Genomic DNA, 27901 nt, shown 5'->3' on the forward strand with positions numbered 1-27901 from the left:
GGCCGGTGAAGACATAATAATACAGCATAAAGCGAATAATCTATGCCAGGTATGTATATTAATTTGTTTAATGTTGCCCTAAATTACAAATGGAAGGAAGCTCAGAGCCTTCGATATCAGTCTATGTTTATTACTCTGGTGGCAAGTGTGGTTTTCTATGTGAGCTGGGGCAGCAGAGTGCAAGCAGCTGATGCCAGCAGAATGAACAAACTAAAAGGCTGGTTCAGTTCTGGGAGTGGAGCGTCAGACTCCAGTAGAGGTGTGAGAGCAGGATGCTGAAGAAACTCCTCAGCATCATGGGCAATCTATCCCACCCGACACATGCCTCTCTGATTGGTCACTGCAGCACACACAGCAACAGCCTCATTGGCCCAAAGGATCTCTGAGCACTCCAAGAGATCCATTCTATCTGTGGCTATTACACAAGTCATTTAATTGTTATTTTCTGTATCTTGGTTGCTAGTAATTCAAGCTTATTTAGTTATTTTTAAAATTATTTTATCTAACAGAGTATTTCTGTTTCTGCTCCTGTTTCTATTCTTATTGTAATGAAATTGTAAAAGGCACAAGAAGTCCTACTGTATCTTAGACTAAAACAGTTGATCCATTAGAAAAATCAAAGAAGCATTTTAAGACATCACAGATAAAATGTCACATTATAGACTGAAGTTAATAACCTCAAACATCGAACGTCTCTGATCACGCAAAGAAAAGTAATATGTTATAACTGACTAATTCCCTAATATGAAACTATTTCCTTCAAGTATAAGAATACTCTATAAACAATTAATTTCAAAGCATTAAATATTTACTCCTATTGCCTATTTAATCTATCAAAAATCACAAAAAAAATCCTATGAGGTCAAGGTATGTGACCTATTATCACAGTTAGATTAAAAACCTCAACCTCATGACAGTCTTCCTACAGTGAATACAGCCCTGACCCTTTTGAGCTTCAGAGGGTCTTGATTGCCTCATTTTATGTCAAAAAAGCTGTTTGCTAATGTTGCGTTAACCTTTTTCTTTAGTATTCACTTTTTGTGTATTTTTTCTCGTATGTCTGTATTAATCCTGTGTCATTATTCTTTACATCTTTTGTAAGTCTACAGAAACTTGCCTTAAACAAGCAGCCTACACTTTGTGTTTACATGCATGGCTGATGACTTGACTAAGTAAAAGTATTACACAGGGAATCACAGTTTTATGTTGTTAGTCATGTGGAGATACTCAAAGTTGAGGTAGCTGTCCAACTGAGGATCATTACACATATAGATTGACACGTGAACTCTCTGTCACTCTGTTTCCCCCTCACTGCAGACAGACAGCTGGACTCGGCCAGTCTTTGAGCACGGGGCACAGAAGGGGGGTGGTCCATCATGGGACATGGTGTGAAGTAAGAGCCAGTTTCACAGTCCCACAGTCACAGAGCTAAGTTTTCAGCCACCAGAGACGCACTACCGCTACTGTCTGGGATTCCCAGTTCCTCAGCTAAAGGGCCGTCTGTCCGTCTGACTGACCCGACTTCATTTTGGCCAATAGTTTTATTGGTTTTCCCGAGAGATTTTGAGAAGAAGGGAAAACATTCACCATGCAGTCTTGCGCCAGGTGTGGGTTTGTGGTCTACCCAGCTGAGAAGATCAACTGCATTGACCAGGTAATACATTAAAGCATTTATAAATAAATGCCTTCTTGGGTTAAAGTGAACTCTCAAATGTGTCTGTGTTAGCCATAAAACTAATAACAGCTGCACAATGGTTATGGATATAAGATTGTTTTTAATTAAAAGACTGGACAAAAAAAAGACTTACAGTTTAGCAGTGACATTAAAGCTTTAGAGAATCGGTCATTGAGTCCATGTGGAAAAATGTGATGTGATTACTGATGTTATTCTGGGCCTCTTATTAATCAGATATAACAGAAATTACTTGTCCAGCATTTTTTCTCTGCTTAATGAACTAGATTCCAGTCATGTTTCCTCTGAACACGGATTTAAAGATTCATGGTCTGTCTTTCTTTTTCTTTCTTTCATTTTTGGCAGAATTGGCACAAAGCATGTTTTCATTGTGATGTCTGCAAAATGGTACTCACTCCAAATAACTTTGTCAGCCACAAGAAGAGGCCATACTGCTCTGTGTAAGTAGGAGTCAATACTACTGCAATGCCTATTGAGCGTTTGTAGTTAATCACCAGACATGATAAAAATAAATAAAAACGTAATCTTTTTTTAATGAGTAAAGCACAGAGGAGGCAAATTAACTGCATCTTAGTAAACCACGATTGCACAATAGCCAGGGTCCCATTTTTAACGTTGTGAATTACACCTGGTGTGACCATGTTGGCAACTATATGTGTATCTCATCCTTTCAGGCACAATCCAAGGAACAACACATTCACAAGCGTCTATGAGACCCCCATCAACATTAACGCAAAGAAGCAAAGTAAGGCCAGCAGTGAGGTAAGAGGACATCCTGAGCAAAACCACAGCAGCAGCATGCATGCCATACAACATGTTTCAGTCCTCTGACTCACTGGCATTGTTGTTGCTGTCTATGGCACTAGAGGAAAGACAGTTTATGGCTGTGTCTACTCTAAAGATTGTTATTTATACTGAACACCGAGGTCTAAAAAGGCAGTAAAAAACTTGAGATTTGACCCTGAGCATTTGTATCCATTACTGTTGGATCACAAAGGTCTAAATCCTTCTTTACGAGAGGTGGTCGGTGGTTCTGAGGCCGTGGTGACGGAGGTGGTTTGGAATGGAGACTGGCTCAGGTTATTTCTGTTTCCCTGACAGGGGCTAGATACCCCCCTCCACTTAGCCCACTTTATGCTTCAACGGGCTAAAATTATATGTCAGGAAAAACAGCTTCACATCCCTTCCTCTCCTCTGCTCAGCCACCTGTTTCTGTCTGTCTGAGTCTGTCTGTGCCTCTAAGTTCACGCAAAGCTCTCATGCTTATATTAGCAGTAGGCTAGCAAGCGCCTCGGCTACTGTTTTAAGCCACTGGAGGGATGTGGGAATGAACATTTCAACATTTGATCTGAGGGCTGACCTCGGATCATGAGTGGCCCTCAACCCCCTGTCTAGATTTACCCCACTGAACATTTAAAAAGTGTATATCTTGCTTGGGTTAACATGCAGCTTTTGCTTTCTTATTCCTATTGATTGTACTTTATACCCTTTAGGCGATGATGCTCTAGAGACGTCACTCTGTCCTGTGTCTTCCTCTGACATAGAGCTATTCTAAGATTAGTTTGGGATGGTTTTTACAACTCTAGGATGATATACAAAGTACTCTATTCTGGTTTGTTCTGGGCAGGTCTTGTACCATCTTGAGTGGAACATCTTAGTTATTAATACCAGCTCTCTAACATTATCCCTTCATCATTTAGCTTTTCAGCTCAGGTTCTCCTGCAGCACAAGAATAGAGAGAGGTTTGGCACTGTTTAAGTAAAGCAATACCAGTTAGGACTAGCAGTAAAAAATATATATTTTTATTTTTAGGTGATTAGTAGCATCCAACTACCAAAATGGATGCTGCAGTCACATGTGCAGCGTCTGCATGTGCAAATGCTCGCTGGCCTTGGCTTAATGCTTGTCATCCATTGCCATCCTTGTAGCTGAAGTATCGCGAAGATGGCGAACGCTTTATGTCCACCTTCCACTGTGACACGAGATCCATGGAGCTGAAGAAGGCTTGCCTAGCCAATCAGATGGCCAGCCAGGTGAGCTCCTGGGAGAGCAACTGGCCATTGAACCCTTTTAAAGGGAATTTTCAACCCAAATTCTTATCTTTATCAAATAAAAGAGAGAAGAATTACAAATTATTCTTCAAACTTCCTAATTTCTTCTACTTTAGTATTTTAATTCAGCCAAATCTTTTGTCTGTCATGAGTAAGCACTTGTTTATTTTTTGTATGATTTCACATAAATGAATTGCATGGCTTATTTAACAGGTTCATAAAAACCTTGCAAGATGCATAATTGCCTGGTTTAGGAACATTTGTAATTGACCATGTTTATCTTTTATATATAAACCGGCCTTTCAGTCTCAGTCTGAGTTCTCACAGCAGCAGACCTGGTATTCAGGGATGGTGAGCAACCAGGAGATAGTGACAATGTCCCAGGCACAGAATACCATCAGTGATGTGAGTACACGTTTTTTTTCTCACTGGTTGTTGTGTTGTTGTATCATGAGTATATTCTATTTAAATAGTTGATATAAAAAAAACTTACAATTTTTAACAGTGTTGGTCACATGGCTGATTTTGTGGCTTCTTTTTTGTACAGGTCAAATACACAGAAGAATATGAGCAGTCAAAAGCAAAGGGTAGCTTCCCTGCAATGATCACACCGGGCTACCAAACTGCCAAGAAGGCAAATACCTTAGCAAGTAATGTAAGTGGATTTCATTTAGCTTTCTGTACCTCACAGAAAAGATTAAACTTCACTGATTTTCCCTTTCTGTTAAACAATCCATGCAAGTTTATCAAAAATTCAAGAGGCCAAATAAAAATGCTTTGTTGTCTTTCTCTTCAGCTGGAATATAAAAAAGGACACGAGGAAAGAGTTTCCAAATACACAACATTTGTGGACCCCCCTGAGGTGATTCTGGCCAAGAAACAAGGACAAATTGTTAGCGATGTAAGCCCTTCAGACATTGTTGACTTTTTTTTTTTTAACTAGCTCTGCTCAACTATAAACATATATATTCTTACAATAATATATTTATGGATATGAGGCATCACCTCTTTTTCATCAGTATGCCTACACAGAAGAATATGAGCAGCAGAGAGGTAAAGGTAGTTTCCCTGCACACCTTACGCCTGGATACAAAATGTCAAAGAAGGCCACTGAGCAGGCCAGTGACGTAAGTAGTACAAAACAAAAAACAAAAAAAACAGCACACACATATGCAAGTAAATACTAATGCATGTAAATGCTGTTGTTTTCATGCTGAACCAGATTAAGTATCGTCAGATGTACGAACAGGAGATAAAGGGGAAAGCCAGCGCTGAAGCGGCTGTTACTGAGATTGTCCATGCCAAAGAAAATGCAGAGAACTTCAGCCATGTATGAAAATTACTGTCACTGTTCCATCAGTTTGTTTTAATTCAAAGTGAACTAAATAAAGCAAAGTGCTCTCCTGTTTCCAGATTGCCTATACTGAAGAATACAAGCAACAGCGAGGCAAAGGCAGTTTCCCCGCCATGATTACGCCTGGTTATCACCTTGCAAAGAAGGCACAGGAAATTGCCAGTGATGTAAGTATCAATCTGACTGTGGACCCAGTGAAATATTTCTAAAAGCTGTAAGTATCTTTGACAAACATGTAATTGGTCCATCTTGGTAAATGGACTGAGTCTTATTTAGCCCTTTTCTACTCTCCCAGCGCACTCAAAACGCTTTATACAACATGCCACATTCACTTTCTTCAGTGCTTTCTCACTAGCATTCACACTCTGATGGATGAATCGGAGAGTAACCTGGGGTTAGTATATTGCCCAAGGATATTTGGCATGCAGACCTGAGGAGCCAGGGATCAAATCACAAACCTTCCGATCAGCAGATGACCTGCTTTACCTCCTGAGCCCCAAATATGTTGAGTCTAACATTTAGATGCTTTGTTGTGTAGGTGTTGGAAGGATTGCATGTAGTTATAAAGGGAGCTTGTATCTGTCATCTAGTCATGTGGACTAGTAGTAAATGTTGTCAAAACATTGCAGAGTGTAGTGTGTAAGAGTTTCAGCTTCATCAATCAAGTGTCCTTGTCAACACCGGGCAGAATAGCAGACGAGGGACAACAATGAGGAGACTTGATGTCATCATTCTCTAAACTATCCGCAGTGAATGAATTAGACTCTGTTTGTGTGTGTTCCTCAACCTTGCAGGAGCAAAACTGTTTGTCCTTCTCCTCCTGCAACACGTTTAGTAATTTTTCATCTCTTTCCAGTTAAAATACAAGAAAGACTTAAACAAGATGAAGGGCACGTCACACTTTCACAGTCTGACCTCTGAGGATAATCTGGCACTGAAGAACGCACGAAAAATCAACAAGATTGTCAGTGAGGTGAGGCTCGTGAGAAGCATACAACCTTCGCTAAATACATTTGTGTGTCTAGATTTATTCAGAGCGTAGGGAAAGAACAATGTGAATATTCAAATAGCTTTTTGTCTAAGCAACAGTCAGTCTCAGGTAAATGTATGTATGTGTGTTTAAGAGTGGGAGATATTGGGTGTACTGTGTCAGCGTCCAGCAGACATGAAGCCTCCTGAATTGCATTTTCAGCATCTCTGAAATGCTTGTGTGGTGAGGTGACAGCTTACCTCCAAGGTCATGGCCCATCCTGCCAAACTAAGGTTACCTCACACTGCGCTTTATTTTTAAGAATCTATTCTTAGCCTTAAAAATATGTGTGTTAGAAATTAGCTCTTATTCTGAATCTAATTTTCCACCAAAACCACACAGACACATTATCTCAGTTTTGTTTTTTTGTTTTATGCTTCAAATAATGTTTATGATATAATGACAGACTGTAAATAAAGAACATAGCATGGTTAGTGAGTTGCATTTTAAACCCTGGAGTGTAGTCGTTTTGGCTTTTTAATCCAAAAGTAGAAATATTTGGATGAGAAGTTATCAGCTAACACTAGTGCTGCTCTATACTGCGAATTGTAAAGTATTTTAAGTAAATACAGGGCAAGTATTTCAGATACCAATGCCCACACTGATACTTTTTAACCTATAAAGGCAGCTTGTGTAGCAAAGAGCAGCATGTCATGATTTTAAAAAATGAATCATCATCATCATTATCATCATCATCATCATCATCACATTTAATAAACACTAAATCACTTTCAGTTTTAGTTTACACAATAAAACACACTTTTCAGCTTTTTATTGCTTATGGAAACTGTTTTTTGGAGACCTGGAATGTAAATGTGCCTGTCTCTAAAGCACTTTGTGCCAGTTTCTGTTGTGCTATAGATTTGACAGTGAACACAAGAGTACTGAGGTATATTTTTGCATTAAAAAACAAATATTTAACCCAATTCAGTGGACTACATACTCAAGTAAGAAGATAGAAATAAAATATCAATCATATAGCACTACTGTCGATCCAAAACCAATACCAGCGTTGGATTAATCTGCCCACCACAAGCTAACACTAGCAAACGTGATTAGCATGGTGCATCAATAGACTTTATATTAGTACTAAATGTGATACTGGTATTTCACTCACCACGCTGGAGCACAAAGCATTAGATTTCTCAGATAATTTTATGAAAATATTTTAAACAGCTCCAACGATTCAAACAGCATCCAGAGGTTGAGATCAGTGACTTTATTTGCACTTAAGCATAAAGCTAGCAGAAAAGACGGCCCCAATAACAGCCATGATCACATAACTTCAAGCACCAGTGTTTAAAGGTGAGGTTTCCCCTGTGTGATATTTTCATGATAAAGAGACTGACATGTTAAATAGGGAAATGGTTTTAATGTTAAGCTCAGCAAAGCATGTTTAAGATTAAAGGTTGGTCTCAGAGACTCTCGAGTGATGATGGAGTGTCAGTGATGGTGACTGATTAGTGGGAGGAACTTTACTGTATATTTAGCCATGTAGGCACCAATGTGCCACAAAGGATCAGCTCTCACTGTGGAAAACAGAAAAATTAGGTTGCAGTGAAAAATGTTACAGCTTGGCTGCTTTATTTTTACGTTTGCTAACAGGTGGAGTATAAAAAAGACTTGGAGAACAGCAAAGGACACAGCATCAATTTCTGTGAGACCCCACAGTTTCAAAATGCAGCCAAGGTTGCCAAGTTCACCAGTGATGTAAGTTTAATCGCAAAAACAATGTCAAATATATATATTTTGATAATTTTGTAGATTTTTTGACACCCTACAAACAACGTATTTATATATTAATACCTGATATTAGCACATGAACATGTTTCTTTTTAAACAAATATTTTCTATAGAACAAATATAAAGAGAAATACACTACTGGTATGAAAGGCCACTATGAAGACTCGGGTATTGATAAGAAGACCATGCATGCCATGAAAGCGAGGAAGCTGGCAAGTGATGTAAGTCTTATTTTTAATCAAATCAGTGTATTAGATCTGCTTGGTTGGATTTGATTTCATATTACACGGATAAAAAGAAACAATTTTACATGTTTAATTTGTAAATAGAAAATGATAAACTGTCAACTGTCTGTGCGAGTGATTTTATTGATGTGGTGGTTTTGTCCTGCATATCTCAGATTACTTATAAACAAGGCTGTGAGCAGGAGCAGGCTGAATACAACTACCCGGCCAATCTTACGCCAGGTTACCAAAGCCAAAGAAAACTGGATCCACTGAAAGAGGTACAGCCTCCAACAATATAATTAAGACAAAGGGACATTTTAACGCTAAAAGGGTTTTTTTTAAAAGCACTTAAAATCAGAAAAATTATTCAAATGTAAAGTCGGTTCTCAGATAGCAAACTTCATCCCAGCGCTGTTGTCATTGTGGTTGCAGAAGAACTACAGGCAGCACATTGACCAGGTGAAGTACAAGTCAGTGACAGACACACCTGACATTGTTTTGGCCAAGAAAAATGCTCAGCTTGTCAGCAACGTAAGTAAACAGTATAACACCATGCATAACACTTAATAAGTTTCTTATTTTTTCTAACCATGTAATTCATGTGGCCTCTAGTTAAATTACAAAGCCGGGTATGAGAAGACAAAGCATCAGTACACACTATCCCAAGACCTGCCCCAAATCCAAAAAGCCAAAGCCAATGCTGCTTTGTGTAGCGATGTAAGTTTACTCTTCTCACACTTGCATCAATAGCTTACCTTCACTCGTCATGCAAGCACCCAGAATTCAATACCAATCCACATGATCTATCTTGTTATTGGCATTATGATGCCATAACCCATTTCTGTTTCTTCAGATTAAATATAAAGAGGAGTGGGAGAAGACAAAGTTTAAAGCTTGTGAAATTGGTGTGGACGATCTGAGCGTCAAAGCAGCCAAGGCCTCCCGAGACCTTGCAAGTGACGTAAGTAAACTCACGCTTCTCTTTGCTGCAAAGACATCTAAGCAAAAATCTAAGTGGCTTTAATCAGAAGTAAAAGCTGGCAAATGAAATCAAGTCAGACGGGCATGTGTTTCAGATTAAATACAAAGAGAGTTACATGAAGAACAAGGAGAAGGCTGTGGGGGTCAACGTGAGCGACTCCAAGACTCTGCACTCTCTGCAAGTGGCTAAGATGAGCAGTGATGTAAGTAGAATTGCTTGACCTGCAATGTAATAGTGTAGACTTGTGTGACTCACACAAGCCCAGAGTATAACCTCAGAGGTTACCTATTGCTTTTTGTTACAACTTCAGATTGAATACAAGAAGGGCTCTAAAGAGAGCCAGGCCCAGTACAGCCTTCCTCTGGACATGATCAACCTAAGCCATGCCAAGAAGGCCCAGGCACTCGCCAGTGACCTGGAGTATCGCACAAAGCTCCACGACTACACAGTCATGGCAGATGACATCAAGGTCCAGCAGGCCAAAAAGGCTTATGCCCTCCAAAGTGAGGTGAGAGAGCCACCTGAGGGTGATATTTTGGTTAAGGGGTCTCTTTTAAATGCAGAGACATGAAGAAAAAGGCAAAGAGAAGTCTTTTGGAGAAGTCTTTCTTGACATTTGTTCCTCTCTGCAGAACCAGTATCGTTCAGACTTGAACTGGATGAAAGGAGTGGGCTGGGAGACCGAAGGATGTCTCAACATCACTCAGGCAAAGAAAGCTGGAGAGCTGCTTAGTGATGTGAGTGGAAATGTGCTTGTGTTTATATTTTAGTTAGTTGCTGTTTTCTTTCAAGCACACCATTTATTTGGCTGCTTTTTTCTCTCAGACCAAATACCGTCAGAAGGCAGACAGCATCAGGTTCACCCAGGTGGCTGATGATCTCTCCATCAAGCACGCAAAGAAAAGCCAGGAACTGCAGAGCGATGTAAGTCTCCACTTTAGAGCCGGAATGAGACGCCATTCATTCTAGTGCATTCTTGCAGTATATACTAATCTATGTGACTTTTCAGTTGGCCTACAAAGCAAACACAGAGCAGATGCTGCACCAGTACACCATCACAAAGGACGAACCTCTTTTCAGACAAGCAAAGGCTAACGCGGACCTTCTCAGTGCAGTAAGTTCATTTATAAAAAAATTGATGTAGAAAACAAATATTCACATTTTTAAACTATATCTGTTATCTGCTACGTTATACAAGCTCCTCAAGAATGTGCAGTTGACTGCCGTGTGTCTCACACTTGAACTGGTATAAGTTCATGCATGCAATCATTTGACAAATTATGTTTTAAAGGGACTTTATGTGGAAAACCAAGTACGTCCCTTGTTCTTTCATAGAAATTAAAAAGGTAAAAAACTAGCTACCAGGATCTGCAGAAAACGATTACTTTCAGTTATTGCTGCTGAAGATGATTCTACAAGTTAATGAATCATAGGGTATCATTACAAAACTGTATATATCAACCAAACACACACACACACACACATATATATATATATATATATATATATATATATATATATATATATATATATATATATATATATATATATATATATATATATATATAAAATGTCACAAACAAACTGTATTTTATCTTCTTAAAAGCAGTTTGATTCTGTGACCTGGTTCGACATAGTGTTGTTCTCAGAAAGCGGAATCTATTTAAGCCAATTTCTTATATTCAGCTGAACTTATTTAGTGTCTCCGTATGGTACAAAATCAAGCTGGTTAGCCAGTTATTCAGTCCAATAATTTAAAATTATCAAAATTAGATTTGCTTTTAAAAATCCACATGACGTGATATAATGCACTTTAAGTCTTTTGAAATAGCAGCTCACGCACCGTTCAACGTGAAATTGTCTTTCACGCTTAATTTGTCTCACAAATTGTCTCTAGTCTGTCTCACGCAGCCCTCACAGTTTTCTGTGTTTTCACCTGAAGGTGAAAGCAATTTAACGAGTTTCTCAATATGTGCGTGTGAGGTGCTGATATGATTTTTTTCCTCATGCATTTGTCTTTGCAGAAAGTGTACAAGAGCAACTGGGAGAAGCAGAGGGAAAAGGGCTTTGAGCTCCGTTTGGACTCCCTATCTATACTCACAGCAAGAGCCAAGAGAGACCTGGCTAGTGATGTGAGTTTCTATTCTCTTTTACTCTGAAATTTGCAATAACCTTAGGTTAGGTTGAGTTGCAGCATTTTGAAATCATTGGATTCTTTAAGAAGTAGCATTTAGCATCTTGAACCATTTATTTCTTGTCTTTTTGCAGGTGAAATACAAAGAGACGTATGAGAAAAACAAAGGCAAGATGATTGGCATTAAAGCGGTCAGTGAGGATTCTCAGATGGCTCACTCCACTCTGGCCACCAAATTACAGAGTGATCGCCACTACAAAAAGAACTACGAGGACACTAAGACCAAATACAGGTGAGGCCAAGCTTAGTTCTTTACACCCAGATGCATCTGGTACTAGAGATAAAGTAAAGGGAGTCATTTATAGTTGGGTATAGTTTCTTAAATCTGTGTTGCATGGTCTTCTTCAATTAATTGGTAATAAGTGAAGCAATTCATTTTGCATTTTCTGAGTTAGCGAGGTCATTTAGCCCTAATATTCTTATCTTTATACCTCAGAGGGTAATGATGCATGTGTTATAGCATTTCAGTAACTCTAAAAATGAGATAAAGAGCTTATATCATTTATCAGATATCAGTTGAAGAGGAAAACTACTGACAGAAGCTTTTAGATTATTACAAACATTATTAGCAGATTCCTTAGCAATATCCTGCTTTCTTTTCATACCAGCAGCAATTTAGAAAGTTTTACAGGACATTTCATTTCAAAAGGTCAAACAAGCTCTGATAAAGACTGCATGAGCCATCACCCCAGATAAAGTCAAAGTAAAATGAAGTGTATTATCCTTCTTTTTAAGTAGACCCCAATCAGCAAAGAGCTGAACTCAACTCAACAATAACTGACCTTTCATTTTCTGCAGTTTTGGAACAAAGCTCCTCATTGAAACTAATCTTCATTTCCAGTGTTTCCCTGGATATGCTGAACATCAGCCATGCCAAGAAGGCTCAAGACCTGGCAACTGAGACCAATTATAGGACTATACTCCATGAATACACTACTCTGCCAACTGACATTAATGTTGCCTGGGCGAAGAAGGCTTATGGACTACAAAGCGATGTAAATCTTACTTTTAGGCACTGGAATGACCAATCATTTCATGCAAAAGTACTGCAGAATTTGATACTGATATGTGCGCACGTCTGTTTTCAGAAACAGTATAGGTCAGATTTGAACTGGATGAAGGGCGTTGGCTGGGAGGCCTCGAAATCTCTGGATGTCCTGCAAGCAAAGAAAGCTGGGGAGCTGGTCAGCGAGGTAATGTTTAATACTATGACTGACAAGGCATTGCTCCGAGTAGCTATAAAACAATCACTGTTAAATGTTATTAATATTTCCCCCTTTTTTTTTTAGTAAAAATGAGGCAAAAGTATTCTTTTTTTAGATCAGTCTCAATCTTCTTAGTGTTCAGTTTGGTTAGAGAGTTATATCACAGAAACTTCCAAGGTTTAAAATCATATCTGTTTATATATTTTTCAATTCAAGTTGAAGTTCATACTTTAAAATATGAGGAAATCTGATTTTACATGTTAAAAAACATAAAACTATAAAGCTCATCCAACATATCCAGGCATTCTTTCAACTATGAGAAAACTTGCTCCTTCAGGCCTATGGGCTAAATTTCCATTCAGAAGCCCAAAACTATCAGGCTTCTGCTCTGTGGAACCAGGTCTCACTTTGAGTACAAGAGACATATAATTTGACATTATGTAATTTAGCATTTCTTGTTGCCCTAACTGATAAGTTCATGTGGATTTCATCTTAATTTGATAGCTACAGGGGTGGATTTTTAATTCGATTCAGGGCGTATAAGTCCCTGCTTCCTATAATTTCCAGATGCATAATGGGTGTTCTAATCTAATGAACCAGGTCTTATGTTGAACTCAGGAGAGAGGTCTCTGGTTCGAGTCCGGATGCCCCCTACTTAGCAAACATTCTTGACTGTCATGCATCTTAGTGCTTTCAGACACAATCCGAGTCAAAGCCTTAGCTATTAGGGTTCTTTTAAAGTATTAGGAGGAATGGGGGTATAGCTCAGTGGCAGAGCATTTGACTGCAGTTCAAGAGGTCTCTGGTTCAAGTCCAGATACCCCCTACTTAGCAAACATTCTTGACTGTCATACATCTTAGTGTTTTCAGACACAATCCGAATCAAAGCCTTAGCTATTAGGGTTCTTTTAAAGCATTCCGAGAAATGGGGGTATAGCTCAGTGGCAGAGCATTTGACTGCAGATCAAGAGGTCTCTGGTTCAAGTCCGGATGCCCCCTACTTAGCAAACATTCTTGACTGTCATGTATCTTAGTGTTTTCAGACACAATCTGAGTCAAAGCCTTAGCTATTAGGGTTCTTTTAGAGCATTAGGAGAAATGGGGGTATAGCTCAGTGGCAGAGCATTTGATTGCAGTTCAAGAGGTCTCTGGTTCAAGTCCGGATGTCCACTACTTAGCAAACGTTAATGACCGTCATGTATATTAAGACACAATCCAAGTCAAAGCCTTTCCTGTCAGGGTACTTCTAGATCATTTGAGTCAAAACCTTTCCTATCAGGGTTCTTCTAGAGCATTTGACCGCAGATCAAGAGGTCTCTGGTTCAAGTCCTGATACCCCCTACTTAGCAAGCATTCTTGACTGTCATGTATATTCAGACACAATCCGAGTCAAAGCCTTTCCTATCAGGTTTCTTATAGAGCATTTGACACCAGATCAAGAGGTCTCTGGTTCAAGTCCTGATACCCCCTACTTAGCAAGCATTCTTGACTGTCATGTATATTCAGACACAATCCGAGTCAAAGCCTTTCCTATCAGGTTTCTTATAGAGCATTTGACTGCAGATCAAGAGGTCTCTGGTTCAAGTCCGGATGTCCCCTACTTAGCAAAACTTCTTTGAAGGCCTGACTTTGCGTTCAGAAAAATCGAAATCTTTAAAATTTCCCTTTTGTCCATTTCTAACATTTAATTTCATGAAAGCTTTGTCAGGTTCATTGGGCATGGGTATTGGGGGTATAGCTCAGTGGCAGAGCATTTGACTGCAGTTCAAGAGGTCTCTGGTTCAAGTGCAGATATCCCCTACTTAGCAAACATTCTTGATTGTCATGTATCTTAGTGTTTTCAGACACAATCCGAGTGAAAGCCTTAGCTATTTGGGTTCTTTTAAAGCATTAGGAGAAATGGGGGTATAGCTCAGTGGCAGAGCATTTGACTGCAGTTCAAGAGGTCTCTGGTTCAAGTCCGGATACCCCCTACTTAGCAAACATTCTTGACTGTCATGCATCTTAGTGTTTTCAGACAAAATCTGAGTCAAAGCCTTAGCTATTAGGGTTCTTTTAAAGCATTCTGAGAAAAGGGGGTATATCTCAGTGGCAGAGCATTTGACTGCAGATCAAGAGGTCTCTGGTTCAAGGCCGTATGTCCTCTACTTAGCAAAATTTGTTTCAAGGCCAGACTTTGCGTTCAGAAAAATCTAAATCTTTAAAATTACCCTTTTGTCCATTTCTAACGTTTAATTTCATGAAAACTTTGTCAGGTTCATTGGGCATGGGTATTGGGGGTATAGCTCAGTGGCAGAGCATTTGACTGCAGTTCAAGAGGTCTCTGGTTCAAGTCCGGATACCCCCTACTTAGCAAACATTCTTGACTGTCATGCATCTTAGTGTTTTCAGACACAATCCGAGTGAAAGCCTTAGCTATTTGGGTTCTTTTAGAGCATTAGGAGAAATGGGGGTATAGCTCAGTGGCAGAGCATTTGATTGCAGTTCAAGAGGTCTCTGGTTCAAGTGCGGATGCCCCCTACTTAGCAAGCGTTCATGAATGTCATGTATATTCAGACACAGTCAAAGCCTTTCCTGTCAGGGTTCTTATAGAGCATTTGACCCCAGATCAAGAGGTCTCTGGTTCAAGTCCTGATACCCCCTACTTAGCAAGCATTCTTCACTGTCATGTATATTCAGACACAATCCGAGTCAAAGCCTTTCCTATCAGGGTTCTTATAGAGCATTTGACCCCAGATCAAGAGGTCTTGGGTTCAAGTCGGGATGCCCCCTACTTAGCAAACTTTCTTTGCATGCCTGACTTTGCATTCAGAAAAATCTAAATCTTTAAAATTTCCCTTTTGTCCATTTCTAACGTATAATTTCATGAAAACTTTGTCAGGTTCATTGGGCACAGGTATTGGGGGTATAGCTCAGTGGCAGAGCATTTGACTGCAGTTCAAGAGGTCTCTGGTTCAAGTCCGGATACCCCCTACTTAGCAAACATTCTTGACTGTCATGCATCTTAGTGTTTTCAGACACAATCCGAGTGAAAGCCTTAGCTATTTGGGTTCTTTTAGAGGATTAGGAGAAATGGGGGTATAGCTCAGTGGCACAGCATTTGACTGCAGTTCAAGAGGTCTCTGGTTCAAGTCCGGATACCCCCTACTTAGCAAACATTCTTGACTGTCATGCATATTAGTGTTTTCAGACAAAATCCGAGTCAAAGCCTTAGCTATTAGGGTTCTTTTAAAGCATTCCGAGAAAAGGGGGTATATCTCAGTGACAGAGCATTTGACTGCAGATCAAGAGGTCTCTGGTTCAAGTCCGTATGTCCTCTACTTAGCAAAATTTGTTTGAAGGCCTGACTTTGCGTTCAGAAAAATCTAAATCTTTAAAATTACCCTTTTGTCCATTTCTAACGTTTAATTTCATGAAAGCTTTGTCAGGTTCATTGGGCATGGGTATTGGGGGTATAGCTCAGTGGCAGAGCATTTGACTGCAGATCAAGAGGCCTCTGGTTCAAGTCCGGATACCCTCTCCTTAGCAAACGTTCTTGAATGTCATGCATCTGAGCTTTTTCAGACACAATCCGAGTCAAAGCCTTTCCTATCAGGGTTCTTATAGAGCATTTGACCCCAGATCAAGAGGTCTTGGGTTCAAGTCCGGATGCCCCCTACTTAGCAAACATTCTTGACTGTCATGCATCTTAGTGTTTTCAGACACAATCCGAATCAAAGCCTTAGCTATTAGGGTTCTTTTAAAGCATTCCGAGAAATGGGGGTATAGCTCAGTGGCAGAGCATTTGACTGCAGATCAAGAGGTCTCTGGTTCAAGTCCGGATACCCCCTACTTAGCAAACATTCTTGACTGTCATACATCTTAGTGTTTTCAGACACAATCCGAGTGAAAGCCTTAGCTATTTGGGTTCTTTTAGAGGATTAGGAGAAATGGGGGTATAGCTCAGTGGCAGAGCATTTGACTGCAGTTCAAGAGGTCTCTGGTTCAAGTCCGGATACCCCCTACTTAGCAAACGTTCTTGAATGTCATGCATCTTAGCTTTTTCAGACACAATCCGAGTCAAAGCCTTTCCTATCAGGGTTCTTATAAAGCATTTGACCCCAGATCAAGAGGTCTTGGGTTCAAGTCCGGATGTCCCCTACTTAGCAAACTTTCTTTGCATGCCTGACTTTGAATTCAGAAAAATCTAAATCTTTAAAATTTCCCTTTTGTCCATTTCTAACGTTTAATTTCATGAAAGCTTTGTCAGGTTAATTGTGCAGGGGTTTTGGGGGTATAGCTCAGTGGCAGAGCATTTGACTGCAGATCAAAATGCTCTGATCAAGAGGTCTCTACTTGATCAGAGCATTTCCTGATAGGAAAGGCTTTGACTCGGATTGTGTCTGAAAAAGCTAAGATGCATGACATTCAAGAACATTTGCTAAGGAGAGGGTATCCGGACTTGAACCAGAGGCCTCTTGATCTGCAGTCAAATGCTCTGCCACTGAGCTATACCCCCATTACCCCTGACATGTGAACCTGACAAAGATTTCATGAAATTAAACGGAAGAAATGGACAAAAGGGAAATTTTAAAGATTTAGTTTTTTCTGAATGCAAAGTCAGGGCTGCAAAGAAAATTTGCTTAGTAGGGGGCATCCCGACTTGAACCAAAGACCTCTTGATCTGGGTTCAAATGATCTAGAAGGACCCTGACAGGAAAGGCTTTGACTTGGATTTTGTCTGAATATACATGACGTTCATGAACGCTTGCTAAGTAGGGGGCATCCGGACTTGAACCAGAGACCTCTTGAACTGCAGTCAAATGCTCTGCCACTGAGCTATACCCCCATTTCTTTTAATGCTTTAAAAGAACCCTAAAATCTAAAGCTTTGACTCGGATTGTGTCTGAAAACACTAAGATGCATGACAGTCAAGAATGTTTGCTAAGTAGGGGATATCCGGACTTGAACCAGAGACCTCTTGAACTGCAGTCAAATGCTCTAGAACAGGGGTGCTCAATCCCGGTCCTCGAGAGCTACTGTCCTGCAGCTTTTAGATGCATCCCTACTCCAACACAGCTGAATCAAATGGTTTGATCTCTACAGCATGCCATCATGTTTGGCAAAGGCCTGATAACAAGCCATTCATTTGATTCAGGTGTGTGGGAACAAGGATGCATCTAAAAGCTGCAGGACTGTAGCTCTCGAGGACCGGGATTGGGCACCCCTGCTCTAGAAGAACCCTGATAGGAAAGACTTTGACTCGGATTGTGTCTGAATATACGACAGTCATGAACGCTTGCTAAGTAGGGGGCATCCAGACTTGAACCAGAGACCTGTTGATCTGCAGTCAAATGCTCTGCCACTGAGCTATACCCCCATTACCCCTGCACAATGAACCTGACAAAGCTTTCATGAAATTAAACGTTAGAAATGGACAAAAGGGAAATATTAAACATTTAGTTTTTTCTGAATGCAACGTTAGGGCTGCAAAGAATGTTTGCTAAGTAGAGACCTCTTGATCAGTGCAGGGGTATTGGGGGTATAGCTCAGTTGCAGAGCATTTGACTGCAGTTCAAGAGGTCTCTGGTTCAAGTGCGGATGCCCCCTACTTAGCAAACATTCTTGACTGTCATGCATCTTAGTGTTTTCAGACACAATCCGAGTCAAAGCCTTAGCTATTAGGGTTCTTTTAGAGTATTAGGAGTAACTGGGATATAGCTCAGTGGCAGAGCATTTGACTGCAGATCAAGAGGTCTCTGGTTCAAGTCCGGATGCCCCCTACTTAACTGTCTTTGCAGGCCTGACTTTGCATTCAGAAAATTGTAGATGTTAAATATTCCCCTTTTGTCCATTTCTAACATTTAATTTCATGAAAGCTTTGTCAGGTTCATTGGGAAGGGGTATTGGGGGTATATCTCAGTGGCAGCGCATTTGACTGCAGATCAAAAGGTCTTTTGTTCAAGTCAGGATGCTCCCTACTTAACAAACGCTCTTTGCATGCCTGCCTTTTCATTCAGATAAATCTAAATCTTTAATATTTCCCTTTTGTCCATTTCTAACGTATAATTTCACAGAAATTTGACTGCAGTTCAAGAGGTCTCGGATTCAAGTCGGGATACCCCCTACTTTGTAAGCGTTCTTGGGTCTCGTGCATCTTAGAATTTCCTGACACAATCCGAGTCAAAACCTTAGTTGTCAGGGCTTTTTCCAGGCCTGACTTTGAATTCAGTAAAACACTGTTCCTTAATTTTTCACCTTTGTTCATTTCTAAACTATATTTTCATACAAATGTTGTCCTATCCTTTGACTCTCCTTGTTCTTAGTGTTTCCTGACACAATCCGAGTCAAACCCTTTGCTATCAGGGTTCTTCGAGAGCATTTGACCCCAGATCAAGAGGTCTTGGGTTCAAGTCGGGATTCCTCCTACTTAGCAAACATTCTTGATAAATTCTTTTGGCCATTTTCTTGTACCTACATTTTCCAGAAGCCCATCCTGTAAAGAATCTGATATCTCAGAAGTCACTTCTTTTTATCTGGTGCAGTCTTTTTTGTAATGTTCTGCATATGATACACGAGGCTGGAATCTACATGCACTATTCTTAATCTCATCATGAGCAGCCACTTATTTGTCATTCCACTCATGTTACCACCATTAATTTATGAAACAGAACAGATCTTGGAGCCCGTCCTGAGCAAGCATTTTTCTGTATACTGTTTGTGAACATGTGGTTATGTATCTATCTAACAAAGTCTCCTTTTGTTTTTCCATCTTTTTGATTTTTTTAGGTACTTTATTTTTTAGGATCCATCCCACATAGCAGAAAAGTCTGGTCTGGATCTGGTGTCAAGCCGGCACAGCTGGCTGACTTCTGGCATGGCAAGTGATATGTCATCCAGATATGTGCCAGGCCTGATGTAGATGGCACTGTTTATGCGATGGCATGCCACATCTGGCCCTATTATGTTCTGGTTTATGTGGCCCAGGCTCATACAAAACAGGTCTGGCCCAGATCCGGCATCAAGCTGGCACTTCTGACTGACTGGTGTCATGGCGGGGTGTATATCAACCAGATGTGGGGCAGGTCTGGCAATGATGGCACTATTTATGTTACCATTTTCCTGTTTTAGTTAGAAGACCCAAATGCCATGTTGCGATACTATACTGCTATGGTAGCCAACGTTTCAATTGCAGGTTTGACAGGTTTGTGATGTACACTTTATCCTAAACCTAGTGAGGGTTTAGTCATGTTTACCACTGGGTGGCTGAAGCTCAGGAGGTAGAGCAGGTCACCTACTGATCAGAGGGTAAGTGATTCGAGTCCTGCCTCCAGTCTGCATGTCAAGAGTTAGAATATAGTTAGGAAGCACCCAGTTTAGACAAAGTGTGTGAATGTGGCATGTTGTACAGAGCACTTTGAGTAATCTGGATGACTAGAAAGGCATTATATAAGAATCAGTCCATTCTCTGTCTGAACAGAGTTTTGTCTTGCTAGTTTTCCACTATTATGTTCCAGTACATGTTGTTATTACATGGCTTGATTAAGGTACACATTAGGCTGACATCTGGGGCCAGAGTTCAAAATGTTCTGGGCCAGCACAGGGCCAGCAGTGTGTCTGCAACTGGCCCATGTGTGAGCCACCTCTGGCAAACCAGATCGGGGCCGTCATTCTTTTCGGTATGTGGGCCATGTGTAAGCACATTGTGTGGGCCAGATCCAGGCCATACCAATTTTGCTATGTGGGATATTTATGATATAGTGTGTGCCCTCTAGTGGTCCCAACACGTATATGCATTGAGTTTTTTATGGTTGCCTCCCATTGTTACAGCCTAGTGTTCATCACTGGGGTATTTTTCTTCTCCAGAAAAAGTATCGTCAGGATGTAAGCGCTCTGAAGTTCACCAGTGTTGAAGACACTCCAGAGATGAACCAGGCCAAACTAAGCAACAAACTTGCAATTGATGTAAGTTCAGCTGACATTTGTAGCCTCAGCCATATGTTATTATTGCGTGATATAGCATACAACAAACATGTTGTTACCTAGCTTGTTGAGTTTTTTTGGCCCACTTGACATATGCCACAAAAACCACTGTAGCACCTAGAAGTTCACCAGATTGAGTTATTTTAAGGCTTGTTTCATTGCGGTAAACTGATCTTTAGTGCTGTTTTTTCTTCTTTACAGAGGTTGTACAGGGAGAAGGGTGAAAACATGAAGCACAACTACACACTGAGTGGAGAGTTACCCGAGTTGGTGCAAGCCAAGCTGAATGCCATGAATATCAGTGAGGTAAAACCATACATAGGCACATTTAGTCAGTCAAAAAGTTCTTCTCTGCAGCAGGTTTTATATAATGTTTTCGCGGTGAAACTGAGTTTGTCCATCCGACACATTTCAGACGCAATACAAGGAATCTTGGAAGAAGATACGTGATGGCGGTTACAAGCTGCGTCTGGATGCCATTCCTTTCCAATCTGCCAAAGCATCTGCAGAGATCCTCAGTGATGTGAGAATCCATTTCATCATATGAAACCACATTATTACTATTTTTTAGCAGAAAGTTGAACTGAAACTGCTCTTGTCAACACAGATTTTCAAATAGCTCTCCTCACTAAGCTTTGTGTGTTTTGTGTGTCATTTCAGCAAAAGTACAGAGAAGAATTTCAGAAGACCAAAGGGAAGATGATCGGCCTGAAGGGACTGCAGGATGACTTGAACATTGCTCACTCAGTCTATGCCAGCAAGCTACAGAGTGATGTGAGTACTTAGTTTCTGCAGTTTAGCTGATAGAAATCATATTTTAATGATTATACAATATTCTCGTAATCACATTTCCCCATCTAGATCAAGTATAAGAAGGACTCTGCAAAGGAACTCTCAAAGTTCCACCTACCCATGGACATGCTGGAGGTTGCACATGCTAAAAAGGCACAGTCATTAGTCAGTGACCAGGACTACCGGCTGTCCCTGCATCAATACACCGCGCTGCCGGATGACTTGAAGCTGCTAGCTGCCAAGAAAGCATACACCCTGCAGAGTGAGGTGAGAGTGACGGCAGACAGCTGCTCGCAGCATCTTTTATTTATAGATTTAACAACGCTCTTCTGTCACAACTGAGCTTGCTGTGAAAAAGAGCACAAAGGCAACATTATTTGTACTTTACAATTTTAAACCATTAAATCAATGAACACATGAAATGCTGTATTTGTAGATAAAAAAAAAAAACCTTTGCAGTGGTTGTTTCTATGTAATGAGACTTGTTTTTACATTCAGAGATGTGATCAAGATTTTCAGTTTTTAGTGCCAATTGTTGAGGCCAAGCTATTTTAAAGAAACAGCTAGTATCTGATACTTAAAGTGTGTTTGAGGCTGGTTACAAGGCTGGTTTATTTATCTCTGTAACAGACAGCACACGTCTACCAGGCAAATTGATTATTAAAGGCTGAAACTTGTACTAGATAGTAACTGACAGTAATAAAATGGAATCACGTTTGCTTCTGTAATATTCCTATTTTATTCTTTTTTGTCCACCCTACAGAAATTGTATCGCTCTGACCTGAACTACCTGCGTGGCACAGCCTGGATCGCCACTGGTGCTCTGCAGATTGAAGGATCCAAGAAGGCCACAGACCTCATCAGTGAAGTGAGATATCCCCTATGCTTTTCATTTACTTTCTGCCCTTTTTAGTGCTTTCAGTGCATGTTAGGTTGCCTATATTCACCCTATCTTGATGCATGATCAAGGGAAATCGTATAGTTGATTCTGGATCTGACGTTTTCAGTGGTAAAAATGTTTCACTATAAATTTTCTGGGTTTAACTTTTGATTTTGTTGGTGGGAATTCAAAACATTGACTTGATTTACACCAAAAACTAACTGTTTAATTCTCTCTGCAACAGAAAAAGTACCGTCAGCAGCCGTACAACTTCAAGCACACCTCTGTTGCTGACTCTCCAGATATTATCCATGCCAAACACAGTTCACAGATTGCAAATGAAGTAAGACAATAACGTTACTGTTTTAGTTTCTCCTTTTCTTGTAAATGTTTTTTTGCTTGCTTAAGCTGCAACGTTCCTTTTTAAGATTACTAGAAATAACCAGGCATGTTACTTTGCTGGAAATATTTGATGATTTGAATGATAATAAACTGGGTTTTATCTCTCTGTCCCAGCGTTTGTATAAGGAGAAAGGGGTGAATGACCAACACAGCTACACTATTACATCTGAGAGGCCAGAGATTACACAAGCAAAGATCAATGCAGCCAACTTTAGTGAGGTACTTAACAGCATACAGTGATCATAAGCATGTTCTTTTCAAATGTTATATGTATATACAATATAGATAACTTTTTTTCTTTGCAGATAAAGTACAGAGAGTCCTGGCACACTCTCAGGGCTCAGGGATACAAACTCACCATGCAGGACATCCCCTTCCAGGCTGCCAAGAGCTCCACGGGCATCGCCAGTGATGTAAGATCACATTTGTTGAACAGCACAGCAAAACCCAAGCATTTAAAGAGTTAAATCAACCATGATTAAGTTTTTAAAAAAAATGCTCACTCTAAGCTCTGGTAAAGTAGGAATCGTATGCAGGGTTTTGTATCCTTTTGATTAAAATTTGCAGATCAGTTCCAGTTGATTAATCTAACTTGTGTCTCTGCAGTACAAGTACAAACACAACCACCTGCTGGAAAAGGGGAAGCACATTGGGGTCAAATGCATCATGGACGACCCACGTATGCTGCACTGCCTGCAGGCCGGCCGATTGGCCAGCGACCAGGAGTACCGCAAGGATGCACTGACAACCAGCGGACAGTACCACCTCACGCCAGACATGATTAATCTGGTGGCGGCTAAGAATGCGCAGGCACTGGCCAGCGACCAGGACTACAGGACGAGGCTGCACGAGTACACGGTGCTCCCTGACGACATGAAGGTCAAATGGGCCAAAAAGGCTTATGAACTGCAGAGTGAGGTGAGGGCTGGGAGTAAAGAAGAGATTAAATTACTAATAGGAAGTGCAAATGTCCTGACTCATCTATTGCTCTATTACTTTATGTTTAGAAACTCTACAAGTCAGACCTCAATTTCATGAAAGGGGTAGCCTGGGATGGAGTGGGTGCGCCTCAGCTGGAGTCTGCCAAAAAGGCTGGAGAACTTATAAGTGATGTGAGTAATGCACCGAAACCTGTTAATTTATAATATTGCTGCAGTTTACTGTCAAATTAAAGTAATATATCCATCATGTTTATGGTTTTAATTAAACTCCTGTAAGGTTATGAGCTCCAGCTCTGACTGCATATGAAGCTGAATTTAGCATTTATGCAGTATTGCTTTAAAAGCTTTCGCCATCTGTGTCTAAATGTGTGTGTGGTCTTCCTTCTTGCAGAAGAGGTATCGCCAGCTGCCAGACAGCCTGAAGTTTACCTCAGTACCTGACTCTCCTGATATAGTCCACGCTAAGACTAGTTATCAGCAGTGCAGTGAGGTAGGAAGAAGATGGAAATGCTTATAAGAGAGAACTGATTCAAAAACCTGATTCCGCTCTAAGTCTTTTGCTGTCTTAGCTGCTGGCGGTGATATTTCTACCTTGTTCATGCCTGTGCCTCTCATCCACTACAGAGGCTGTACAAATCTGGAAAGAATGACGACATGCATAAATACACCTTGCATCCAGATGATCCAGACTTCATCAGAGCAAAGATGAATGCCCAGCAGATTAGTGATGTAAGGCACATTTATCAGCTAAATACTTACAAAAAATATTTTTTAAAATCCTTTAAAAAAAGATGATAATATCTCTACATAACATTTTAATCTTGAGCATTATTTTTCCACGAAGAAAGTTTACAAGGCGTCTGGGGAGCAAGTGAAGACATCGGGCTACGACCTGAGGCTGGACGCTATTCCCTTCCAAACTGCCAAGGCTTCCAGAGAAATCGCTAGTGATGTGAGTTATGGGCCTTGTTGCATTGAAATACATTTTCGAGGCTATTATTCCAGGACAAACATTTTTATACTATACAGTAACAGTATTAAACAAAGGCATTTAAAGGATGCTGACCCTGTATTTCTCCCTGCAACAGTTCCGCTACAAGGAGGCTCACTTGAAGGAGAAGGGCCACCAGGTAGGCCTGCGCTGTGTGGAGGATGACCCTAAGATGTTGCACTCTCTGGCAGCAAGCAAACTCCAAAGCAACTTAGAGTACAAACGTCAGTCCAAGGAGGAACGTGCCCACTACAGCATCCGCCCAGATCAGCCTGAGTTCCTGCACGCCAAAAAGAGCCAAGCTCAGGCTAGTGACCTCACCTATCGACACAAGCTCCACGACTACACCTGTGACCCCGAACAGCTCAATGTCAAGCATGCAAAGCAGGCCTACAAACTGCAGAGTGATGTAAGTTGTGATGCTCGTGCAACTGAGCTGGATCTGAAAATATAATTACTGTCATTTATTGATGTGTCATTTATTGATTGATTGATATGTATTTAGGGAAGAAGCACTGTTAGGTGCTCAAAAAGCAAATGTCTTGTGCAACAGTGGGACCTATGGCATGAGCCAAATTCAGTGTTTACTTTTAGTCACACGATGATCCTGAAAAAACAAGCATGTGTACTTTTAACACGGACAATTGCCCCATGGATTAACATTGGGGTCATTTTGTGGTTGCTGGTTAGAGCGTTCTCATTATTGAACTGGTCTGTGTATTGGTCTAATAATGAGCCACAATTCTGTGAATTCTTTTACCCTCTTTGAGTTTATTGTTTTGGTTTTCCAGTTTACAGATCCCATGTTTTTTGGACCTTTTGAATCATTCTTGCAGTTTTAAGCCACAAAGTATAACTGCTCAGTCAGAGCAACTTATTTTTGGCTTGTTTTGTTGCCTTAATCAGAATCATAATTCATGTTTTTTTAATTAAAAAACTAACTGACTATAAGCCCAGGCTTAACCAAAATCTTCCAAAGATTGAATGAAATGTATTGAAAACATTAACCCCAAGTTATTTAAGAATGCCATGTATTAAATTTGGGCCACTTGCTTATTTGTAGTAGAAATATACCACTGTCATTTCTTTTCTTTTTTATTCAAGGTGAACTACAAGTCGGACCTGAACTGGATCAGAGGAGTGGGCTGGACCCCTCCTGGTTCTCATAAAGCAGAGCTTGCACGCCGGGCTGCAGAGTTGGGGCTGGCTGATGGAGTTAGCGCTGATGAGGCTATTGCGAAGTATCAGCAACACATGATGGTAAGTTCATCATGGAATGGTGACAATAGTGATTAGTACAGTGTCTTTAAAAAAAACAAAAAAAACCCAACATATATATATATATATATATATATATATATATATATATATATATATATATATATATAAAATAAGGAAGTCCTTAGACAGCAAAGGGTCTTGAAAACGTCCTCTCTGTCTTCCTTTCAGCTGCATTATCAGCAGATGATGGAGGAGCAGCAACAACAGCAACAGCAAGCTTCTGAGCAGGTGGAGACCAGTGAGGAGATCCAGCAAGGTGTCAACATGGATGCGATGGAAGTTCTTCATGTCAAGAGGAAGAAGACCATCCAGACCGTGCAGAAAAAGTCCAGCACCACCACAACTTCATTCAGATCCATGGAGAAGAAGTCCAGCACCACCTCATCTTCGTCTTCAGCCACCCTCCAGAACACAACCAAGTCCAGTAAAGTTGCTGCCATAGAAGAAGCGTAGAGCAAAGGAGAAATTTGGAGACAGAGATGGTCACTTTTAGAAAGTGTGCTTATATTTTACTGTGTTATTTTACTACTTTGATGAAGCGATAATTGTGACTTTGCAGTTACATGAGAAGCCACAATATTATCAGAGCTGCTATAGATGTAATAACAAACTGCAGCAGAGTTCATATGATTAAGAGTGAGATTAAGCATGTTGAACCAGGACAGCACTAGTGATGTTTGTTGGAAGGATTGTTGGTATTTGTGTGAGTGCTAAGGTGTAAATTTCAACTGAAGAGCCATTTTTAGCAAATTCAAGCAAAACGACAGGATTAACAAAGCTGAATTAAGGTTATTGCAGGTTGAAGGTCAAACTGAGTGGAATGCTGAAGGAAAGTTTGTGCTTTCATATACTGAGTGTATTTGGAAGAAATATGGGCTGGACCAGATTGTTATATGGCCACTGATGCAGAGTGCAAAGGATTTCAAACTCATCCTTTTACACTTTGCTTGGTCCTTTTTTAAAAAAAATCTGATAAATACTGTATGCTGAAAGTTCAAATGATGAAAGCACAAAACCTTGTTGCAGTCTTGCAAAAAAGGTTTGATCATTTTATGCACTTTCAACCAATGAGTAAGAAGTATAAGCCTACTGAAGTGATGGGATCTACTTTTGTCTGACAGGTTCAGCTTTGTGAGTTTGTGTCTCTTTTAACTCAAAGCTGGGCTCGGAGTAAATTCTTGGTTTTATCAATGATTAATAAACTGTTTTTGTTGGGTTGTTTTCCCAGGCAAACTAAGCTTTTGTCCCTTTTTATTCCCAGAATACAAATGACTGCTAAGTACAGAAAAACACACAGCAAAGTAAGGTGAATCACATGACTGATGTTGAGGTGATCTTGCTCCTGATCTAGCTGTATGTATGGATGCTGGTGTAGACACCAGGCTTGTTCTTCTGACCACAGCTCACCACTAGAGTGACATAGTGCATGCTGTTTGTGATTACTTTCACACAAACCCCCAAAAATATATGGTCACACACACCAATGGGCCTCCAGAATCAGCCTGCAGTGTCAGACAGACCAAGATGTTTTATGTAATGGATCACTAACATTTTTGATGCATCTTATGATGTAAAAGCAATCTGCAAGAATTTTGGATTACTTTGATATAGAACAAACAAAATAAAATACAAGTTGCCTGAGAACTCTTCCAAATTCAAAAGACATACAGTGCATCCGGTCTTTCAGTCTTACAACACAGTATTAGGGCCACATTGAGAGATTACAGATGTTTCAGTGTAAACTACAATGGCTGCTATAGCCTCTGTAAAAGTGCTTTGTGTTGACAAGTTAGTGAAATGCATCCATCTGTCTTTACTTTGATCTTACCCTGTTTTGTTTTTAGGCAATTTTATTTCCTGCCTTTTAGATTGCTCTCTCTGACATAATTTTGGACCTCTTTCTTATAAACCCTTCTGCTGCCCTTTGTTAAAATCTGTTTGCTAACTGAGGTTTTCCATACTTTAAGTTGTTTTTTGAGTTATTTAGCTTCAAATTCTCCAACATGCTTCCCTGTGTCTATGTCATGCATTTGTATCCTTCACAGGTTCTGCTATAATAATTATCGTGTCTTATTTTCCTTTTAAAAGGAAGAATTAAAAACACTGCATTTGATAAATGTGGCAAACCAGTGTCGTTGTAAAGGGCCTCGGCATCTGCCATCTGAATTTACAA

General features: G+C 40.2%; 1 protein-coding gene and 16 non-coding genes across 18 annotated transcripts; 14 read left to right on the plus strand and 3 right to left on the minus strand.

The window, feature by feature from the left end:
- Nucleotides 1-1433: 1433 nt before the first annotated feature.
- On the plus strand, nucleotides 1434-27648 carry nrap (nebulin-related anchoring protein). 2 transcript variants are annotated; one of them, XM_085361425.1, is made up of 43 exons: nucleotides 1434-1654; nucleotides 2039-2133; nucleotides 2368-2455; nucleotides 3622-3726; nucleotides 4051-4149; nucleotides 4292-4399; nucleotides 4541-4645; nucleotides 4764-4871; nucleotides 4967-5074; nucleotides 5158-5265; nucleotides 5955-6071; nucleotides 7734-7838; nucleotides 7985-8092; nucleotides 8272-8376; nucleotides 8531-8629; nucleotides 8711-8815; nucleotides 8952-9059; nucleotides 9175-9282; nucleotides 9391-9588; nucleotides 9713-9817; nucleotides 9906-10004; nucleotides 10090-10194; nucleotides 11105-11212; nucleotides 11349-11506; nucleotides 12116-12269; nucleotides 12363-12467; nucleotides 20325-20423; nucleotides 20643-20747; nucleotides 20857-20964; nucleotides 21102-21215; nucleotides 21303-21500; nucleotides 21997-22101; nucleotides 22358-22456; nucleotides 22630-22734; nucleotides 22821-22928; nucleotides 23122-23433; nucleotides 23523-23627; nucleotides 23848-23946; nucleotides 24081-24185; nucleotides 24301-24408; nucleotides 24545-24856; nucleotides 25552-25707; nucleotides 25897-27648. In XM_085361425.1, exons 1-43 carry the CDS (start codon nucleotides 1589-1591, stop codon nucleotides 26179-26181), a joined length of 5400 nt encoding a protein of 1799 aa, XP_085217551.1. In that variant the 5' UTR covers nucleotides 1434-1588; the 3' UTR covers nucleotides 26182-27648. The 2 variants fall into 2 exon arrangements, with proteins under 2 accessions (XP_085217551.1, XP_085217552.1); XM_085361426.1 differs by lacking the exon at nucleotides 3622-3726.
- On the plus strand, nucleotides 13234-13305 carry trnac-gca (transfer RNA cysteine (anticodon GCA)). The gene has a single exon. It is a non-coding gene; the product is annotated as a tRNA-Cys (tRNA).
- On the plus strand, nucleotides 13407-13478 carry trnac-gca (transfer RNA cysteine (anticodon GCA)). The gene has a single exon. It is a non-coding gene; the product is annotated as a tRNA-Cys (tRNA).
- Nucleotides 13580-13651, plus strand: trnac-gca (transfer RNA cysteine (anticodon GCA)). The gene has a single exon. It is a non-coding gene; the product is annotated as a tRNA-Cys (tRNA).
- On the plus strand, nucleotides 14208-14279 carry trnac-gca (transfer RNA cysteine (anticodon GCA)). Its single transcript has one exon. It is a non-coding gene; the product is annotated as a tRNA-Cys (tRNA).
- trnac-gca (transfer RNA cysteine (anticodon GCA)) lies at nucleotides 14381-14452 on the plus strand. Its single transcript has one exon. It is a non-coding gene; the product is annotated as a tRNA-Cys (tRNA).
- trnac-gca (transfer RNA cysteine (anticodon GCA)) lies at nucleotides 14755-14826 on the plus strand. The gene has a single exon. It is a non-coding gene; the product is annotated as a tRNA-Cys (tRNA).
- trnac-gca (transfer RNA cysteine (anticodon GCA)) lies at nucleotides 14928-14999 on the plus strand. Its single transcript has one exon. It is a non-coding gene; the product is annotated as a tRNA-Cys (tRNA).
- trnac-gca (transfer RNA cysteine (anticodon GCA)) lies at nucleotides 15381-15452 on the plus strand. Its single transcript has one exon. It is a non-coding gene; the product is annotated as a tRNA-Cys (tRNA).
- Nucleotides 15554-15625, plus strand: trnac-gca (transfer RNA cysteine (anticodon GCA)). Its single transcript has one exon. It is a non-coding gene; the product is annotated as a tRNA-Cys (tRNA).
- trnac-gca (transfer RNA cysteine (anticodon GCA)) lies at nucleotides 15928-15999 on the plus strand. Its single transcript has one exon. It is a non-coding gene; the product is annotated as a tRNA-Cys (tRNA).
- Nucleotides 16238-16309, plus strand: trnac-gca (transfer RNA cysteine (anticodon GCA)). The gene has a single exon. It is a non-coding gene; the product is annotated as a tRNA-Cys (tRNA).
- Nucleotides 16411-16482, plus strand: trnac-gca (transfer RNA cysteine (anticodon GCA)). The gene has a single exon. It is a non-coding gene; the product is annotated as a tRNA-Cys (tRNA).
- trnac-gca (transfer RNA cysteine (anticodon GCA)) lies at nucleotides 16906-16977 on the minus strand. The gene has a single exon. It is a non-coding gene; the product is annotated as a tRNA-Cys (tRNA).
- trnac-gca (transfer RNA cysteine (anticodon GCA)) lies at nucleotides 17236-17307 on the minus strand. Its single transcript has one exon. It is a non-coding gene; the product is annotated as a tRNA-Cys (tRNA).
- trnac-gca (transfer RNA cysteine (anticodon GCA)) lies at nucleotides 17767-17838 on the minus strand. The gene has a single exon. It is a non-coding gene; the product is annotated as a tRNA-Cys (tRNA).
- On the plus strand, nucleotides 18170-18241 carry trnac-gca (transfer RNA cysteine (anticodon GCA)). The gene has a single exon. It is a non-coding gene; the product is annotated as a tRNA-Cys (tRNA).
- Nucleotides 27649-27901: the final 253 nt, after the last annotated feature.

This window comes from Diplotaxodon limnothrissa, linkage group LG8 (genome assembly GCF_057381915.1).
Source record: "Diplotaxodon limnothrissa isolate DT_005_m linkage group LG8, D_limnothrissa_male_GT1.1, whole genome shotgun sequence".
In the NCBI taxonomy this organism is placed as follows: Eukaryota; Metazoa; Chordata; class Actinopteri; order Cichliformes; family Cichlidae; genus Diplotaxodon; species Diplotaxodon limnothrissa.